The following is a 20,746-nucleotide window of genomic DNA, read 5'->3' on the forward strand; positions in this document are numbered from 1 at the left end:
CTCACTTCTCATTTTAATCGTGATTTATATTAAAAAAAACCTTTTGATTTAAATCAGTGATTTAAATCATGATTAAAATCATGATTTAAATCGATCCGATTTAAATAGAAAAAAAATCTTTTGATTTAAATCGTGATTTAAATCATGATTTAAATCGGCGTGATTTAAATCAATCCACCCTGCTTGTGCTTACATTATGTAGTCAGATGTTTGCATACACTATTCTTATATTGCTACGTACTTTACAAATCATGCTCACTCCTTGCTACATACACAGTCACTGAGTTAATGCCCCTAACAAGCTGTGTGCATCCATCATATACATGGAGAGCACTTGTCCAGCTGTATAGGCAGCGTGTGTGCCCAGCATGCCAAGGGCATATGTAGTGCCAGGCGTGCAGCATATCCAGAGATTTGTTTGTATACACAGCATGTATGTACACAGCTTGCTAGGTGCATTAGCTCTGTGGCTGGGTGCGTGGGTGTTCATGTGGGAGGATACACTGGCTGTGCGTTATTGGTTGCCCCAGGCTCGGGGTGGTGCTAAGGAAGCTCACATACACACAGATCCACACACACTAACAAGCTGGACTAGTGCAGGGTCAGGAGGGAAGAGGGGAGTGCGTGGGTGTGAAGCGGAAGGCTGTGCAAGCTACAGCCAGCCTGTCAGTGCTGCTTCCTAGGCTGTGCCAGGCCTGAGCTGCACACACTCACACCCTGCCAGAGTAGCCTGAAGTCATTGGGAGGGATGTGCGTCTGGAGGGGCCTTTCTGTACTGTGATGGTGAGTTACTGCTTCTTCTTGCCTCCCCCTCTTTTCTTCCCGCTTCATTACAGGTATTGATGCTGTGTGTTATTGCCTGTGCATAATCGCTAAGGAAAATGACACGTATCAGTAAGTGGGTCACTCCGTGCATCTTTTGCATATGGTATTATATATGCTACAGTAGGTATATGAATAACGGTGCGGTATTCCAATTTCTGTAAATATAAGGTTTGTTAGATATCCTTTATGGTGCCACTTCCCAAAGTTAAGGACTGGGTCAGAATGTGAATCAAGTGCCTGGTTCCATGAGTTGCTGCTTGTGAGTGTGGATGTGTGTAGGGGGGTCTTCTCCTCATTTGGCTGAATGACTTTCCCCCCTGCTCTATAAATAGCTCTTCTAAGACTTAGCAAAGTTGTGTAATGACAGGCTCAGGAAGTGAGGGTTGGGGGAGTAATCGGTGCGGCGCGGATTAGGAAGGTGGACTTTTCCCTTTTGTTGCCGCACACATTGATATTTTCCTGTTTTTGTTGTTTTGGCTTTTCGCGGCATCCTCCTCTTTCCTCACTGCTCCTTTCTGTTGCCTGATTCTCTGGTTCTCATGTCTTCATGCTGTAACTGTTTATCTCTCTCTCCCGCTTTCCCTCCCTAGTAGCAGGGCTGGCTGTGTTCCTGTGTTTGCTGTTTGGTTTTCTCTGCGGGTGCAGACACAGGAAAAGAATGAATTATTCAGCAGCATTGGACTCTCTTAGCTCCCTAAAGTCTGGAACCGATGCCTTTCAAGTCAGTCAGCTGGCAAAAGCCAAACCTATTCCAAAACCTGTCCATCGCATCCTCCTCCTTTCCCCCACTGGTGTGCGCCGCTCCTCGCCAGTCGTGTACATTTCCAGATTGCGCAGGCAGCCGAGTACTGTGCTGGCCGGGTTCTCATACTCGGATTTAGTGTGTGAGAAGGATGGATTCCCCCAACAGTTACATGGCCACAAGGGGTTAGAAACCTGTACAGATTAACTATGAGGTTAGAGGATTGTGCAGAAGTGATTTTTTTTCCCCCCCCAGAAATGTCAATATTTCGACAGCGGAAAGGAATTTGTATGCAGCTGGAAATACATGCAACAGATTTCATCTTGTAGAACTTTCTAGCAAGTAACCAAATAAAGGCACTAGAGAAGACATGACCGTCCTGTAGGCTATAGGTGGGTATGTTAAATTCCTAGATGACCTTTAGAGAACAAAGCTGCACCCGAAAGCAACATAGTGTAAGTTCTCCTATTCTGGTAAAACGAATGCACGAGGAATGTGTTCATTCCTGCCTCGTCACGGTGGCTGGTAGTAACATAATTCATTAATACAGGAAGCCATGCAGAACCTGACATCTCCTCTGCCTTGTATTACGCCTGCTGAAGCTGGCCATGAAACAGCAGGTAACACTGCTTACTCTTTGCTGTCTCTGTAACTGTACCTTCATTCTATGCAGTGCAGGGATAGAAAGCATAGGACTGCTCCAACATCATAGAAAGAGCTTTCTATCTTCATCATTACCGTCCTGTCACCTTACATCTTCTTGAGTTACTAAACTTATCTACATCACTACTAGGCGTTTCTCAAGAATTCAGGTTCTGTCAATAAGGCTGAAGGTGACCACTGGGAAGTAGATGATGCTTATGTAATGTATTAGTGGATATAGATAGTATATAATATAAAGAATTAAAATAATTTAGTACTTTGTCAATTTCTGACAATATTCAGATTTGGGTAAGAGTTTATAACAAGGCTGTAGAGTCGCTAAGCCAAACCTCCGACTCCTGAATGTCTATGACTCCGACTCCACCAAAATGGGCTCTGACTCAGACTCTACAGCCCTGGTTTATAGGCATGGTACATCTAGAATTGGCAATCTTTGCCTTCTTTCTTCCTTGCAGTGACACTCCAAATCTGTCAGATAATGAGGACATCTCATATGTACAGCCCTTTTCAGGGAAACCCAAAGATTTTCAATTGTAATCAGGTCTAGGCTCTGGCTGGGGCATTCTTTTGTTGATTTGGAGGAATGTATTGGGTTGTTATGCTTTAAAAGTGAAATTCATCTTCAGCTTTTTATCAAAGGACCGAGGTTTTGTCACAAAATGGAATATGTAAAACTGTTCATAATTTCTTCCATAGTGACTAAAATCCCAGTTTCCAGCTGCCAAAAAACAGCCCCAAAACAAATGCTGCCGCTTCCATGCTTCACTGTGGTATGGTGTTCTTTTGGTGATGCGAAGTGCTGGATTTGTGCCAAACATACCTTTTGGATTTATAGCCAGAAAGCTCAACCTTGGTCTCCTCAGACCATACCATGTTTTCCCTCGTGCTTTTGGCAGATTTTGATGTAGGTTTTGACAAAACATATCTGGCTTTGGATGTTTGTTTTTTTTCGTAAGAAAAGGCTTCCGTCTTGCCACACTATCCCACAAGCCAGACGTGAAGAATACAAGAGATTGTAGTCACATGCAGTACACAACCAGTATTGTCAGAAATTCCTGCAGCTCATTTAATGTTGCTGTAGCCCTTTTGGTAGCCTCTCAGACCAATTTTCTACTTGTATTTTCATAAATTATGAGGGACGTCCATTTCTAGTTAAGTCTACGTTCACATTAGCGTTCTGCGCCGCAGCGTCGCCGCATGCGTCATGCGCCCCTATATTTAACATGGGGGCGCATGGACATGCGTTGCACTTGCGTTTTGCGACGCATGCGTCCCTGCGGCGCACGCGTCATGGCGCAGAGGACGCTACAAGTTGCATTTTTTGTGCGTCCAAAATCAAGCAAAAAAAGGACGCATGCGTCGCAAAACGCAGCGTTGTGCATGCGTTTTGCTGCGTTTTTGTTTGCGTTGTGCGTTGCGTCGCCGACGCTGCGGCGCACAACGCAAATGTGAACGTAGCCTAATGTCATTGTTGGGCCAAATTTAAGCCACTTCTTGATGACATTCATTTTCAGTGTTCCATGGTTCATCTAATACTAGAAATTTCCTTCTACCCTTCTCCTGACTGATAACTCAACACTGAAATCCCATTGCTGTGTTGTAAGCAGTTTACGGTTTGTGAAGACACCTCATTTATTCTTAATTATGCCAGACATGTTATTCAGTAGATCAGGAGACAGCCATTGTTCATATGATCCTGAATGTTGACTCTTGAATTGATGTTTGTTTCAGCTTATTGTGCTGCTATCTTTGGAGGACAGAGACGCAGGGTCATTGCACAATCGATGTTTGCTAATATGTACCCATTATATCAGTCCATGCAGCTTGTTGACCTGTAAACATTGAAGGACAGGTTATGCAGATTGATTAAATACTCGAACAACGAGAGTTGACCTCATGCCACCTTTCCCCTGACCTGTGGATGATGACCTGGAGGACAGATGTGTGTATAAAAAGGCACATCTATCCTTCTGCAGAGAGACTCTACAGCACAGAAGCCAGGGAACCATGGCTTCAACAAGAGAAATGCAGATTTGAAATTCTACAGAACAGCAGGCAGGGAACCATGTCTCCAACTAGAGGAATACAGATTTAAGAGACTCTACAGGATGCCACCTTAAGTGACCACAGGCCCAGCTGGAGGAATAGAGATGTGCTCCATTGAACGTCGGGTCACCTGGCCACATACCTCACTGCACTCGGTCAGCTTCCTAAGCATGCAGCTATCTGTGGGTGCTCTCCAAAAGTGGGGTGTTACAGGTTGGGGTAGTATGCCCTGGATGGCCTGAAGTTGCAGCTCTAATCCCGGTGAGCCAGCGGTAGGGTGAGACTCTGTCTTTTGCACCATCTTGTGTACTTGCTGGGTCTGTTCTATATGTTATTGTCTGAGGTGGGTAAATAAATTATTGCCACACGGTTTTACCCTCACCCGGTGTTGTGTGGGTAGTATTCTGCCCACGGGAAAGGAATGCGGGCATTTAGTGGGATGAGCCCTTGTCCATGCGGTCTTTCTAAAGAGAGCCAGCACAGTGGACAAGAGCACTCACTGACCCCCATGTCTCCACATGGACCTTGGCTTTTGCTGTAAAATGCAATAAGAAAATGTCAGGAAAATCCTACTAGAACAGCTAAACTTTATAAGGGGTTAATCAGAATCACTGTAAATGAGGACAGCTGTGTACAGACTACTATTTAGCATGAGTATAAATGTAATTGGCTAATACTGAACACAACCACTTCCCCAATTTTATGTGGGCGTCCACATTTACGCAACTACATTATTTTAGTTTTAGTATTTTTACTTTCGCCTCAAAATTATTTCAGTCTCTTAAAAGGTCTGTACAGTTTATGGGTGACATTAAGGGTGGCAAAAGTTCTGAAATTAATCTTCTTGGTATATTTTTTATTTTTTTTTAACATGACTAAAACTAAACGTCTCAGCAAATGGCGACTCTGACTTGTCTGTTCCTCTACTTCTTCAGACTTGGTCGTTAGCCCTCCAATTCCTATGTTGTTGTGTAGACGTAGCACCCTTGCATCTGGTGCTGCATAAATATAGAGTGAGAATTATAAGTAAACGCTAGTCTTTTATCCCCCATTGTCTCCCTCTCCCTCCTCCCACACCCCTTCCTCCCACGCCAGCTCGATCAAGATGTTTGGGTGGCTTACTAATTAGGCACAATCTAACTAACCCCCAAACGAGCAGGAGAGCCAGCTAGATAATGCGCTATATACGGGGCTCTAGTGGAGAGCTGCAGCATTCAATGAGAGAGGATGAGCTGACCGTATCTCTGGACCGCAATAAATGTTTATCATTTATTCTCCAGCACGGAAAGGGTTTACTTGTGCGCAATCCATATGACATGAACTGAAAGGACAAGTTCTGTATTTCTCCCTGTACACAGTTATTGCATCTTCTGGTGTTTTCTCCTGGGCCTTGGGTACTCTGCAAATGTCTGCATGTCAGTCACATGGGACTTGGCAAAACCTGGCTTCTAGCTTTAAGACTTGGATTTTTAAATCTTGACTTTAGGGACCTCTACTATAGTTTTATCCACTACAGAATGCTGCTATTGCCTGTATACCAGATACATAACATATTTATCTAACCACCTGACTTCTATGACTTTTAGGGAATCTGGCGGATACCAGTGGATGAGATAGATCGCCCGGGCAGCTTCGCTTCTCATATGAACCGTTCCATTGTTCTACTTTTGCACGTTTTGGCTCAACTTAAAGACTCTAACACGCTGCTGAAGATCTCGTGTATGCTACAGAGGACCCCTGATCAGGGGAAGTAAGTACCGGTCTCACTGTTAATCAGACACATTTTCCCCATTCAGACGTGCACACTCATCAGTTTTATTCCAGATACTTAACATATACGTGTACCACATTATGTTATTCACTCCATGGTGCACACTGTAGTAAAGGTTAAAATAGACAGGAAGGGTCTAAGGGAGCCTAATGTCTTACTTTGGTACTCATATTTGTGCTGCGTACAATATTAAGTGTAGTTTTTATGAAACGCCCCTAAAATATTGAGCTCACCAAAATAAATCTGGGTTTTATAATTTCCCCTTTTAAAGCTTATCATTATGGTCGGGAAATGTTCCCAGATGCAATCAGCTGCATCTTGTTTTTTTAACCCAGTGCTTTCACGGAGCGGAATTTCTGCTTAAATTTCCAGCTGCGATTGAACCATAGCTCTTCTTCATTAAACTCTTCACTATCTTCCAGGTTGTGTAGGTGGAAGTATTGAGCACCTTTTTTGCTCTATCGGGAGTTACTGGGTTTAAAAAAAAAAATAATAATAAGTTTGTACCAAAGTTATTAAAAGCTGCAGGCCCTTTAATAAACTCGAACTAGACTGTTCTAAAGTCACAAAATGAAATCTACCTCTTCTGTGATTATTTTGCAACCCTTATAGAGCGCTATGTTTAATGAACTGGTCACCCACCTTCACGGGAGTCGTACTCCTCTTTGTATGAACACTGCAGCTCTGCTGGTCCTCTCATTAGCTCCGGCTAGTCTCACTCATCTTTTATTGGTAACTTGCTGGTGCAGAGGCAGAAAACTATCAATCTGGGGTGAGACTAGCTGGAGCCAGATGGCCCGCCCCACCGCTTTTTGCTAACACTGCAAAGAAAGTTGTTTATTAATCATGTTCTTGAAAGTTTTCGTGAATATTGAGGACGACACAGCAGCTCATCATTGATAGATAAAACTATCAGAGCTCAGAAGATGGTGTTTTACCAGAAATTACAGCAAAACAGCCCAGTAATAAGTCCAGTGTTAGACTACATTCACATCTTTGTGACCACAATTCCCAGCAAAAACTGCGGGTGTCTTAACCTGAACAGCTCATAAGTGCTTATCAGGCTGTTAGGGCTCATTTATTCGTCTGTTTTTCATGTACGAGTGCCGTCTGTAATTTTCATGGATAAAGCTTGTACCTATGATAGTCTGTGAGGCTGTTCACTTGACTGTTTCGTTTGTCCGACCAAATGGTCCACGAAAAACCGCGGAGACATATCCGTCTATACGTCCGTGAAAAAATGAACAGCACTCGGAATGCCGTCCGAGTTCTGTCCATTTTTCACAGAGAAGCTGGGGAAACTCGGATCAAAAACACTGATGTCAGTTGACCCTTTTTTTCTGTAACGTGAAATAAGCAGATGTCTGAATGAGGCTTAATGTCAGGAGCCCCGCAGCCTGGCTTGTAATTGTAGTCTACATAAGGACCAAACATTACAGATGTGTAAATCTAGCCTTCAGATTAGGGTCCCTTTCCCTACATTGTACAACTCATAAGTCTGGTCTAGAAGCTGGGAGTATATGAAGTCATAATAAATGAAATTATCATTCCTGTGCAATCTGTGTTAATGAATCCTGGCAAAGAAGACATTTCCACAATCGGATATTAATTTTTACCTTACTAGTGATCACCAAGTATGAAATTGTATGAAGTAGTGGTGGCAGCATGTCATATGTCAGTTATTCATCTTCACGTATGTAATTTACTAAATATAACACTTGTATATAAATGGTATATGCCGCACACAGCAAAACTTCTTTTGTTTGCAGAAAGTATTTGCGGGATGTGGATCGACAGGTTCTGGCACAGCGAGCTTTTGTTCTTACCGTAAAAGTGTTGGAGGACATGCTGAGTGACTTATCTGGGGTAAGGAAGAGAAAGTGCTGGAATTTTTTTTTGCTTGGTCTCTGGTCCACTATGTGGAGTCCTATGCTCTGCTGACAAGATTTGTTAGTCACATCATTGTATGCTTATTGGCTCTCCTCCAGAAGGAAGAAGGCTTTCCGTCTAGTTCCTGCTGTACAAGGCTAAACTCTAAAGCCGCTGCCACCATACACATTAGACTGTCATCGTTATAAGCTAGCTTAGCCAAAATTAGTCTGTGTATGAAGAGCTTAAGTTAATGTCCGAGCCATAGAGGATGGCGATCATCAGAAAATTACTTGGGGTATGTGCACACGTTGCGGATCCGCAGCGGATTTGGCTCTGCGGGTCCGCAGCAGTTTTCCATGCGTTGTACAGTACCATGTAAACCTATGAAAAACCAAATTCCGCTCAGAAATGCAGCGGTTTATTTTCCACAGCATGTCAATTCTTTGTGCGGATTCCGCAGCGTTTTACACTTATTCATTTATAGGAGTCCGCAGGTGTAAAAACGCAGGCGAAAACCCGCAGGTAAAGTGCATGCTTCTTAATAAATAAGGAGCGTCTGACGAGTGGCGTGCGTCCAGATTTCTGGCGTAGAGAGCACCACCGCTTATCATGAATTAAATGAGTTGAGGCATAACGCCCCAGCCATGCCCTCATTAAGTCCCAGCTCTACTTATATTGTGGGTGAAATTGGCGTAAAAACACCAAAAGTCACAAAATGTTTGTGCAACTCTAAGCTGTGCAAAAATGTTGCGACTTTTCAGAGCAATTTATGCCAGAATTCTTGATATTGTTTTGCTGAATGCGTTCCAAACTTTCTATCCTTTCAGTAAGCGTTTACAGCTAGGCTACATATTATCAGAGACAGGATTACAATAATTACAATAAGCTGTGTATACAGCTGATAACACGGGATCAACCGACGTGCTCTCCCGTTCCAGCACACTGACCTTTGCACACGCTCATTAGATGCTTCCATACAAAGGATTGGAGAGTCTTCTTTGTGGCTAATGTAAATGTCTTGTTTCCTGAAGTAACAGGAAGTATGGGTATAAAAAAAGCCCCAATGGCCAGTGTGAAAATTGCAAGATTAATGCACTTTCGTCCTCCTTAGGGTCACATCATGATAGCGCCTGGAATTGAGGCTACCGATTAGCCATGTATCTGTCCTGCAGCAGCTTTCAAGACATAGTGTAATCCTAATGACAAGCCACCAGTCTGTGCGCGGGCATCATGGTAAAGTGAAGAGCAGCTGACACAAGATGACGTGGCATTGCACTTTTCCAACACTGCTACTACTAAAATGTTAGTGGCTGGTGGGGTCACAGCAATCAGACTCCTACTGATTGGACAGAAAGGAGAGGAAACTGATAGGAATTACCTGCGGTTTTCTTCTTAGATGTGCTTTCAAAATTGCTTAAAGTGCTCTGGCATTTGCTATCCATAAAGCAATGCAGACTGACCATCATTTGCGGCCTCCATAAACATGGCACCTGCTTTTATATCTTATGATTTAAAGATTCTAAAAAATATATATATAATGTATTTATTGGTAACTTCACTTAAAGGGGTTTTCCCACGAACAATAGTTCATTTTAATCACTAGATCATGGAATAATTATAATTTCCACCATTAGATGTGTTTAAATATAATGTTCTTGTGCTGAGATAATCTTATACATGTGCCCCTGCTGTGTACTGTGTAATGGCCGTGTCTGACCATACAGGGACATGGTCTGATCATACCACAGCTCCTGGGCAGGGGAGGAAGCAAAAGACTATACAGATATTACAGCACCGGATTTCAAATGATTCTTTTTTTTTTAAGTAAAATATTGTTTACAAAACAAACCATGAAATGCTTTCCCTCAGCTGTGATCCCCTGCACTAATGTCAGGGGCCCATTTATAAGAATGTCTCAGCAACAGGAACATTTTTTAGAGAAGTTTTTAGAATGGTGTCACTTTTGGGTGTTTTCTGTCATATAGGCCCCTCATAGTCACTTCAAATGTGATGTGGTCCCTAAAAAAGGCTTTTGTAAATTTTGTTCAAAAATGAGAAATTGCTGGTCAACTTTTAACCCTTATAACTTCCTAGCAAAAAAAAGTAGTCTTTCCAAAATTGTGCTGATGTAAGGTAGACATGTGGGAAATGTTATTTATTAACTATTTTCTGATTTCAGGGCATAAAAATTAAAAGTTTGAAAATTGCTAAATTTTCGAAATTTTTGCCAAATTTCGTTTTTCTCACAAATAAGTTCAAGTCATATAGAAGAAATGTTACCACTATCTTGAAGTACAATGTTTCATGAAAAAACACTCAGTCACCGTGATCCGTTGAAGCGTTCCAAAGTTATCACATAAAGTGACAGTGGTCAGAAGATTTGACTTGGTCATGAAGGTGCAAACAGGCTCCTCGGTGAAGGGGTTAACATAGTGGAGCATTGTGAATGATTACTGACAAGTTTTATGTAGTTTACTGTTGATATGACTATTATAGTAAGTTGTAGCTAACAAGGTGTCTTTCTGCAGGATCCTAAAAGTCCAGACCCCAGCCCGTTGTCAGCGGCTTCCATGACAACAGACGTCACTGGCCGGCCTACATCAGATGACCGGAAAGATGTAGCACCCAAAAAGAAACTGGTTCTAGGTGAAGGGGTGGTATCGGGAATATCTGAGAATGGGGGAAAAGAGACTGTACAAGGGTCTGCGCCTCAGGCAATGGAAACTGGAGAAATCAGAATTGTGAAAGAGACTGGAAAGCCTCAATCTTCAGAACCAATGGGCCATGATGGACACTCCTGCCACCCTGAAAAACATTTGGACCAGCATCGCAAAGACTCCGCTAGGATCCTTAAGGATAAAGGGCTAGAGGGTCCAGAATTATCACTAGAAGAACTGAGCATTAGTTCTAAACATCATCTGCCTGCAGGTAGCAGAGGCCCCGGGCAGCACACGCCCCAACCGATGGAGGACACTCCACACCGAGCCAGCCGCAAGAGGAAGCTCTTAGATGACACTGAGAGCAGCAAAAACCTGCTCCTTGAGGCATATCGTGTTTGGCAGCAGGGACAAAAAGTCACCACCTATGATTTGGCCAGTATTGAAAAGATCATGAGTAAAACATACATGCTGATCAAACAGGTGAGAGCCGAATACTTTACGTGATGGTGCTCGAGGTCATAGTGTACCAACCTGAGTGCTTACTGGTTGGGATTTTTACCATGCTGTTGTTGGCCAGTATTCAGACATTTGCACATAATATGGGTGCAAACTATTTTGAGTGTATTTTGGATATTCAAGTTGTGATTCATCATTTGGAGAAAAAAAACCTACATAATGTAAGATTCCTGTGATCGGTGTAATATAGAATTGAGCAGCAGAAAGCAGACGGTAAGAATGTTGTTGGTTGCTCCGAACATCTGGTTTTGCTCATAGCCAGCACTCGTTTTAATTCATAAGGTGCAATGAAGGAGAATCGAAGGAATGGATAATGTGAAGGTGGTAAGAAGTGTACAGACATTAGTGGTGCTATTGCACCTGGAAAGGAATGGTCCTTTTTCAGCAGGAAGGAGGAATATTTGCTTCATAAGTCTCATCATGACTGTGCTGCAGTTGTTGTGTAATTCTGCTGTATTTTGTGCTCTCATTGCTGATTGATGGCAGTGGTTGGCATAGTAGGCAGTCACTGAGAATGGTTACAGACGGGCGTTGGAGACGTAAGTGTGGACACATCTCTCCCACCTGTGGCACATGAGCAGTATCAGGCCCAAAGGGTGGTACCTTTCTGTCTTCTGAATCTACAGTTACAGCAAGTAAACAAATCTCCCAGGGGCGAAGGCGTATGCAGGTCTTTCTGGGTCCGCACGGGAAGGTACCCCTGGGGACCCACTGGGCTATTGCTTCTGGGTGCCAGGTAACCCATGGGGCCTAAATACAACCCTCCACTTGTCCTGTCCTTATTATAACAGACTAGATTCATTATTTTTGTGTAACATTCACAGGAGAATTTTTCACAGATGCATCTGACAATAGGCAACGAGAATGACGGAGTCATTTTATTATAAAACAATGAGACAAAATGTTTCATTTTAATTGCGTATTTGTCCTTGCAGACATATATAAATGCCTTGGAGCGCTTTCACACTGCGCTTTGTCCCACGTTCGTTGGTCCCGTTAGAGCTTACATCTGAGCTCCCACCCTCCCCCGTGCCAAATGAGATGAGGGCGTATGCGGCGCCATGACTAATGGTGCTGACAGTCAGTGTGTTCTCTGTTTTTTGGGGCGTATACGCCTACTGGAGGCTGACACAGTCTACTACTTCTGAGTTTCCGCCTCCAGTAAGCGTGTACACCCAAAATGATATACGACGGAGAACACGTTGACTCTGTCAGCACCATTATAGTCAATGGTCCATCAGTGCATACCCCTGAATCCCGTTTTGCGAGGGGGAGGGATTCAGATGTAAGCTCCAATGGGACCAACGAATGTGGGAACAAGCGCAGTGTGAAAGCGACGTTGGGTCTCATTTAGTCATCCATTTTTATAACATACGTAAAAAACTGACCAATATTTTTGATCAGACTCTGTTTTATCGGAGTGTGGACCGAGAATCATCCGTTTTGATTATACGTTGAGAAATAAAAAAAGGAAAGTTTCTCCACCTTTTCCTTTCTGACTGTCTGTGAAAATGGGACCACACTTGGATGTCACCTGAGTGTGGACTGATTTTTTTTCATGGGCCCATACACTTACAGTGCTGATTTTGATATGTGAATCAGCCCCATAGACTATCACAGGCATACGTGCTATCCGTGAGAAAGACAGATGACATTTGTATGTGGAAATCGGACATCTGAATAAGCCCTAAGTCTTGTCTGTTTTGGAGATCTAAATCATTGTCTCTTGGCTCCCATCCCCATCCCACCTTTCTCCTGTTTGTACTCGATACCTGTATTTTAGCATATAAGTAAACTCTGCTCACATCTGCCCTGTGACGCTGGTTTATAACGGAAGTCATAAAGCTGTGCTGGATTCATTGACGTACCAGTACTCTGGTGGCAAGAAGAACGCCTCCTATTGAGCTGTTCATGGCGCCAACTTTCTGTGGACCTTTGATGAAGCCCAGAAAGAAAATCTGATGAAGATGTGGCCAGATCCTTAGGAGGAATGGCGTGGAGCATAATCAGAGGGAAAATAAAGGAATGGTGGGCCATATTTCTTGCAGCTAACCAAAATGCTGACCTTGTTGATTATAGCAACCAATCAGAGCTGAGCTTTCTTTTTTATAACTGTTCTGTAAAACTGAAATCAAGACTGTAATTGGTTGTTTAAGGCCATTGTTTCTGTCAGTTTTAATATGACCATCACTGACTTGCATAAACTTGCATAGTCTACATTGGTATACTGGAAAAAGAGGCTCTAAAATGTGTGCCATGCGAATGTTTAGGGTTTAGACTTTTGAAGTCCTGTGAGATTCTGTAGCTGTTCATTTCAGATTCTCTTTATGACTGGCATACAGTACAGACCAAAAGTTTAGACACACCTTCTCATTTAAAGATTTTTCTGTATTTTCATGACTATGAAAATTGTACATTCACACTGAGGGCATCAAAACTATGAATTAACACATGTGGAATTATATACTTATAACAAAAAAGTGTGAAACCACTGAAATGATGTCTTATATTCTAGGTTCTTCAAAGTAGCCACCTTTTGCTTTGATTACTGCTTTGCATTCTCTTGATGACCTTCAAGAGGTAGTCACCGGGAATGGTCTTCCAACAATCTTGAAGGAGTTCCCAGAGATGCTTAGCACTTCTTGGCCCTTTTGCCTTCACTCTGCTATCCAGCTCACCCCAAACCATCTCGATTGGGTTCAGGTCTGGTGGTCATCTGGCGTAGCACCCCATCACTCTCCTTCTTGGTCAAATAGCCCTTACACAGCCTGGAGGTGTGTTTGGGGTCATTGTCCTGTTGAAAAATAAATGATGGTCCAACTAAACGCAAACCGGATGGAATAGCATGCCACTACAAGCTGTGGTAGCCATGCTGGTTCAGTATGCCTTCAATTTTGAATAAATCCCCAACAGTCTCACCAGCAAAGCACCCCCACACCATCACACCTCCTCCTCCATGCACCCCCACACCATCACACCTCCTCCTCCATGCTTCACGGTGGGAACCAGGCATGTAGAGTCCATCCGTTCACCTTTTCTGCATCGCACAAAGACACGGTGGTTGGAAGCAAAGATCTCAAATTTGGACACATCAGACCAAAGCACAGATTTCCACTGGTCTAATGTCCATTCCTTGTGTTCTTTAGCCCAAACAAGTCTCTTCTGCTTGTTGCCTATCCTTAGCAGTGGTTTCCTAGCAGCTATTTTACCATGAAGGCCTGCTGCACAAAGTCTCCTCTTAACAGTTGTTGTAGAGATGTTTCTGCTGCTAGAACTCTGTGTGGCATTGACCAGGTCTCTAATCTGAGCTGCTGTTAACCTGCGATTTCTGAGGCTGGTGACTCGGATAAACTTATCCTCAGAAGCAGAGGTGACTCTTGGTCTTCCTTTCCTGGGGCGGTCCTCATGTGAGCCAGTTTCTTTGTAGCGCTTGATGGTTTTTGCCACTGCACTCGGGGACACTTTCAAAGTTTTCCCAATTTTTCAGACTGACTGACCTTCATTTCTTAAAGTAATGATGGCCACTCGTTTTTCTTTACTTAGCTGCTTTTTTCTTGCCATAATACAAATTCTAACAGTCTATTCAGAAGGACTATCAGCTGTGTATCCACCACACTTCTGCTCAACACAACTGATGGTCCCAACCCCATTTATAAGGCAAGAAATCCCACTTATTAAACCTGACAGGGCACACCTGCGAATTGAAAACCATTCCCGGTGACTACCTCTTGAACTTCATCAAGAGAATGCCAAGAGTGTGCAAAGCAGTCATCAAAGCAAAAGGTGGCTACTTTGAAGAACCTAGAATATAAGACATAATTTCAGTTGTTTCACACTTTTTTTGTTAAGTATATAATTCCACATGTGTTAATTCATAGTTTTGATGCCTTCAGTGTGAATTTACAATTTTCACAGTCCTGAAAATACAGAAGAATCTTTAAATGAGAAGATGTGTCCAAACTTTTGGTCTGTACTGTATGTCAAAATGTAATTCAATTTAAAGCATTAGTTCATCTTTGGCCAACCTGTGAGATTATAATAGGGTAAAACTACACGGAATGACCGTCTCCCGGTGGCTGATGGGTACATGATTTTCTTTAGAAAGCTTGCGGCCATTGTCCTAAATGAAAATATCCTGTAACCATTAGGAACTGTGAAACACATTCCCTAACATATTGCTCTTGTGTGGCTCATTCATCCTCAATTATTCAACCTCTCCCACTCATATTTACGCAGTTTTAGATGTCCTGCAGAGGTAATTGTGGCCCCATGGTAAAACTCTGCGTATTATACCATTATACTTGCTATTTGTTGTTTTGTTGACATTCGTTGGAGCCGCATAAATTTAACAGTTATAAAGAATACTTTTGATTTTTCTACCACTGGGAAATAGTTTGAGTGAAAAGAGTGATTCAGAGGAACCAGATCTTCACATTTAGCTAAAAGATGAATAAATATCATGTTAAAGGGATATTCGCAAGGGTGAAAGTTATCCCCATGCATGGGATAGGGAGTACCTTCCCGTTCGTTGGAACCCTTACCAATCCTGATAACCAGTGTGCCAAAACAAGCCAAGCACAGCGCTCGGCTAACTCCCATTAAGAATGATATGAGCAGCCGTGCACTTTATTGACCACCACTACGTTCACGTGGTTCTTTTCAAAGCCCCGGGTCTTGGGATCGGTGGGTGTCCCAGCTGTCAAACCTCTAGTGATCAGGAAGTCATTTCCATGGGTAGGGGATGATATCCAAACTGGAGATTACCCTTTTAAAACTACTTTCTGCTATGATTGACAGGAATTGTCACGTGGCACTACATGTAGAAACCGCTAGAATGGCGCAAAGGTTTTTTTTGGTCCCATTAGAGCTTTTAAAAAAAATTGTATTAACCTGATAACAACCAAGTGTTGTAAATTTATGTTGCATGGTCCCATCGCCACTGTAAATTTATACCCCTTGGTTAAAGCTCCTGCAGTCAAGCAGGTTCTGTCTCCAGCTGTCGCACACAGCGGGCACCTTGTGGAGAAGATAGAAGCAGTTTATTACTGCCTCTGTCTTCTATTTCGTCAGCTTCATAGTGTTTAATGAGCACTGCCAATATTCTTGTAAGACTTTTGGGATCACATAATCTTCAGGTCTCTGCCTGGCCTAGCAAGATCCACTCTGCCAGGGACTTCTGTTACTATACAAAGTCGCTTCCTCCTGTAACTTGGGGACCTACAGGTGCCCTAGTTACAGTAGAAAAAAAGTTAGCGGAGAAAAATTATGTACTGCAGAGATCTTTTAGCATCCTCTGGAGGACAAAGGCGAGTAGAGGTGCAAAAACCTCTGGTATTTGGGGCTGTGGATGGTTTGGGTTTTTTTCTGCAAAGCAAATATATAAAAAAAATCAACCAAATAAACATTTGAATGAATCCTCCAGGTTATTATGCTCACATGGCTGTGGATACTCAATAGGTGTAGTTTTTTTGTTCTATGTACCGTACAGACCAAAAGTTTGGACACCCCCTTCTCATCTTGAAGCTCATCAAGAGAATGCCAAGAGTGTGCAAAGCAGTCATCAAAGCAAAAGGTGTCTACTTTGAAGAACCTAGAATATAAGACATATTTTCAGTTGTTTCACACTTTTTTGTTAAGTATATAATTCCACATGTGTTAATTCATAGTTTTAATGCCTTCAGTGTGAATGTACAATTTTCATAGTCATGAAAATACAGAAAATTCTGCAATAGGAGAGATGAAAACAAAAGAAAATTGGTGCATCATTAACGGGTCACTACGGGATTAATGTTAAGCAATGTGTAAAATAGTCACTAGCAGGTATTACTAGCAGGTATGCTGCCACTGCTTTATGAACATGAGGGAGGTTCTCACCATTAAACATAACCTATTAAATAAATAAGGGCATTTACAAGATGTGATCATAAAGGCATTATGTACATAACTTATATGGTTTTATACGGTCACTTGAACCACATTTTAGGGAGACCCTCGCGTACTAGCAGAATTTACTGGTTAGACAGTCCCTTGGTTAAAGGGGCTGTATAGTTGTTTCACATAGCATCTCTAAAATGAGTTCTCTGCTTTTGGCAACTCCTTTTTTATTCGAAGGATACCTCAAAAATCAGTTTATCACAGGAGAACCTGGTAGCAAGTGTTCACCTTCTCTGTAGTGTCACCAGTGCAGGAAGTAAAGAATTATGTGGTACCCATTGATATCAAGGGCAGTCGATGTGAGGCAGAGACTGATGGGGTCTTCTGTGGACAAGACGCTTTCTCCACTCTGGTTGGTTGATGAAGGTGGTCCAATGAGGGTCTTGTGTCTAGTGATGCATAATGTCCTAATAGGTTATTTAAAAGGGGTTTTATTAGGCCAGACTACCCCTTTAAAGATAGCAATGTATAATATTCAGCTGCACAAGTAATGTAATGTGTAATCCCCGAGGTATCACCTTGTAACATACTCTGAGTGGGCTGCATTTTAAAAGGATTTTCTCCGCATTTATAGAAAATAGTCAGATCCAGTGTTCGCCTACAGTGAGTTACAGCCTTTGTATTATTCACCATGCCTAATGGTGTCCATTGAGGAATCCTAGTTCCCAACGATCACCTGTGACCTTGCACTTACCACACCACCGTATTATCAGCGTAATGATGACTGAGTGCCATTACTTTCTCCATTAGTATATTTCCTAATATGAGTGGATAAACCCTCCAGAAGCTCTGTTCCTCCTTTATACAATATCTTCTCTAATTTTGCAGCCATTAGCTCTGTAAATGTTCTTTTTCACTCCCTTGGGGTATGTTGTATGTTTCTTGACATGCGATGCATACAGGCAACCGAGAGGATGGGGCTCCGTTGATACCGGTGCTGTAAACCAGAACATGGCACGCCATAAGTTAACACAAGTTTGGCAGAATCCTTATCACATACATTTGCTATTGGCGACATGCCAGCATTGCAGAATTAAAGTCTCCGAGTTTGTTTCCGTTTGTATCTTTCTGGTCTATTGCTCAAGAAAATAACATTCAGCATCAGCTCCAATTTGGGGGTCTCCCAGCTTGCTGGACCCCTGTGAATATCATATGGTATGAAGAAGTAAGATATTTGGATTAAAGGGACTCTATCAATAGGATCAACCCTCCTGAGCTGTCTATATGGGCATGTAGGTCATAGGAAGCAGAATAAAGCGATACCTAGATATCTGTGATCAATGTCTTATTCCAGAAAAAACTTATGTTAAATGAATGGGGACATAATCAATGTGAGACATGTAATGTCTGACAGTCTGCTCTCCTCACTGAGATTGTCTCATTACAAAGACTTCTAGTAGCTCTGCTCACAGTACTATCAGCACTGACTGTGTGAGATGAAAGCTACAGAGGTGTTAGTTGGAGTCAGACACAGCTCTGCACATGAGTTTGTAATGAGACAAAGTTCAGCTCTGCTCTTCAGTAAGACCAGGAGAGTAGACTGTCAGTCATTACACATCACACTTGCAACTCCCCTTTCATGGATTCTCTCTTTAACCCTTTGTGCTGTGTTCTGTCCCATCAGGGTTTGCTCTAGACACAATATATCCGTTATTCTTCCCCTACGGAATGATTTGCTGAAGCCTGGCCTGGGTAATGAGTCGTATCCCATTCTTAGGTCTGTGGAATCTGATGTAGTTGGTGCTTTGGACGGGATGTTTGTTCTCGGTCTTTCAGACAATTTTCTCTGTCCTGATGGTGTACTCCGTTCAGATAACTGCTCAGTGACAATGTCAGTGAACCAGACAAGCTGTCTGCCAGAAATGACATGCTGCGTTCTTCCCCACAAAAATGAAAGGCAAAACTAAGCTAAAGAACTTGTTAGACTCTGTTCACATTTGCCCTGTCCCAGATGGTCAGATTTGTCAGGAAGAATAGCGCTGCATGCTACTGCTCTTCCTCCTATGAAAGTTTTAGACACCATGATAACTCCGTCAAACCCTAATGTCAGTCTGTCGGGTGAAGAGATTGCCATTGATGGGTATTGTTGGACTGATACAAGCACTTTTGTAATTTACTATTTCTTCAAATTCGTCTCTTTTTCCCTGATGTTGTAAATTTTCTATTTATTGTGTAATGCTCGTTGCCTAAGAGATCGGCCACCGCTGTGCAGCGCTTACAAGCTTGATCTAATATTTAGCTTTATCTGGCAATGACGCAGATCTGAACAGAGACTACGGGGGTTTTCTTTTTGAAAAAAAAAAATGGCCGCCTCCAAATTATAGAACTGATAAATAAGATAGTAATCACCCTCTCCAGATCCGGCGCTGCTTCTATCTCTGTGTATTCCCTGCAGCAGTGACGTCACATTGGCTGCTTACATCAGCGCTGCCCAGCCGCTGAGCTCAGTGATTGGCTGCAGCGGTGATGCAAGCTGTCAAAGTGATGTCACTGCTTCAGCCAAAACGCAGACAGAAGCAGCGAAAGAGAGCCGGTGCTGGACCCAAGGGAGTGAAAACCTTTTTAATACCTTCAGCTGCTAAGGCTAGATGGTGCACATTCATTCTTTAACCTTGGTGTCCATGACTCCCACTTCATTAGTGCTCATTTACCATCTATATGTTTTATTTAGGCTTGTAATGAATTCTGTGGGGACACTGATGAAATGGTTTATGTGGCATACTGTTATTACACACCTATTGGGTGGTAAATCCCTTAATGTGGGTGTATGTGACACTTTTTGTTTCACCTGCTGTAAACAGATTGTGTACAGCTCTAAACAAAATGTTCTATATGTTAAATATAATGTAGATGTTTAAGTGGAAAAAAAAACCTACACATAAAATATATGTTGCTGCAGTGCGTATGTGTAAGGGTTTCACAATTTCTGTAAGGCTCACATATTTGGGATTCATATATCCGTGACTATGCTTTCCATCTGAAACTGAAGGAAAAGACAATTTACGTTTTTGGGCTGCGCTAACCGAAGTTATGATCCTTGATTCAGTATATAAAGAAGCGGTTTTTATTCCACAATGCGTTTCCACGCCCGACTGGCATCTTTCTCAAGTGTAAAAACCAACTTTCCATCTGAAAATGGCGTATGACCATGAAGGGAGTGTGAGCCATCTGTCAGAGGTGGTCATGGATGTCTTCCTGGAGCGTAACAATATTGTATCTTACAGTTATTAGGTTCTCTAGAAGGACGTAGATCTGGGGATTTATTCTGATGGAATATTGGCTGAACTGGATGGACAAAAGTATTTTTTCGGCCTTTCTAACTATGTTGTTGTTGGTTTACAACATTGGCATTAATAATAGTTTACATTATTGGGAAACTCCTGCTTTTTATGTTGCCTTTATCAATTACTCATGCAGCTTCTTGTACCTGCTTAGTGCGTGACGGCTGTAGGTTATTGTAAGTTATTGATTACTAGGACTGATGTCACATGCACAATCTTTATACTTTATATCAGTATCTTCACTGATTGTTTGGTGATTTGTTGTAAGTATTGATCATATATTTAAGAGGACCTGTCATCACTTTGACCATGTTAAATTAGCTACAATCATGGAATAGAGGCTGCAGAGCTGAGTGCAACATAGCTTTAACTTTTCATTTTCTCATCTCCATTGCGGAGATATTGGCTCATAAAGTTTAAATTCTAAATTTCACGA

General features: G+C 42.3%; 1 protein-coding gene across 8 annotated transcripts in view; it reads left to right on the top strand.

The window, feature by feature from the left end:
• CABIN1 (calcineurin binding protein 1) overlaps positions 1–20,746 on the top strand; it is a 242,231-nt gene that overhangs the window by 207,641 nt on the left and 13,844 nt on the right. For all 8 annotated transcript variants that reach the window (XM_077293470.1, XM_077293474.1, XM_077293475.1 and 5 more), the window contains 3 exons: positions 5,863–6,026; positions 7,817–7,913; positions 10,448–11,059. In XM_077293470.1, the coding sequence (XP_077149585.1) occupies positions 5,863–6,026; positions 7,817–7,913; positions 10,448–11,059 (873 nt within the window). The remainder of the gene's footprint in view (positions 1–5,862; positions 6,027–7,816; positions 7,914–10,447; positions 11,060–20,746) is intronic.

The sequence above is a fragment of the Ranitomeya variabilis genome, chromosome 1, assembly GCF_051348905.1.
Source record: "Ranitomeya variabilis isolate aRanVar5 chromosome 1, aRanVar5.hap1, whole genome shotgun sequence".
NCBI classification, from domain to species: domain Eukaryota; kingdom Metazoa; phylum Chordata; class Amphibia; order Anura; family Dendrobatidae; genus Ranitomeya; species Ranitomeya variabilis.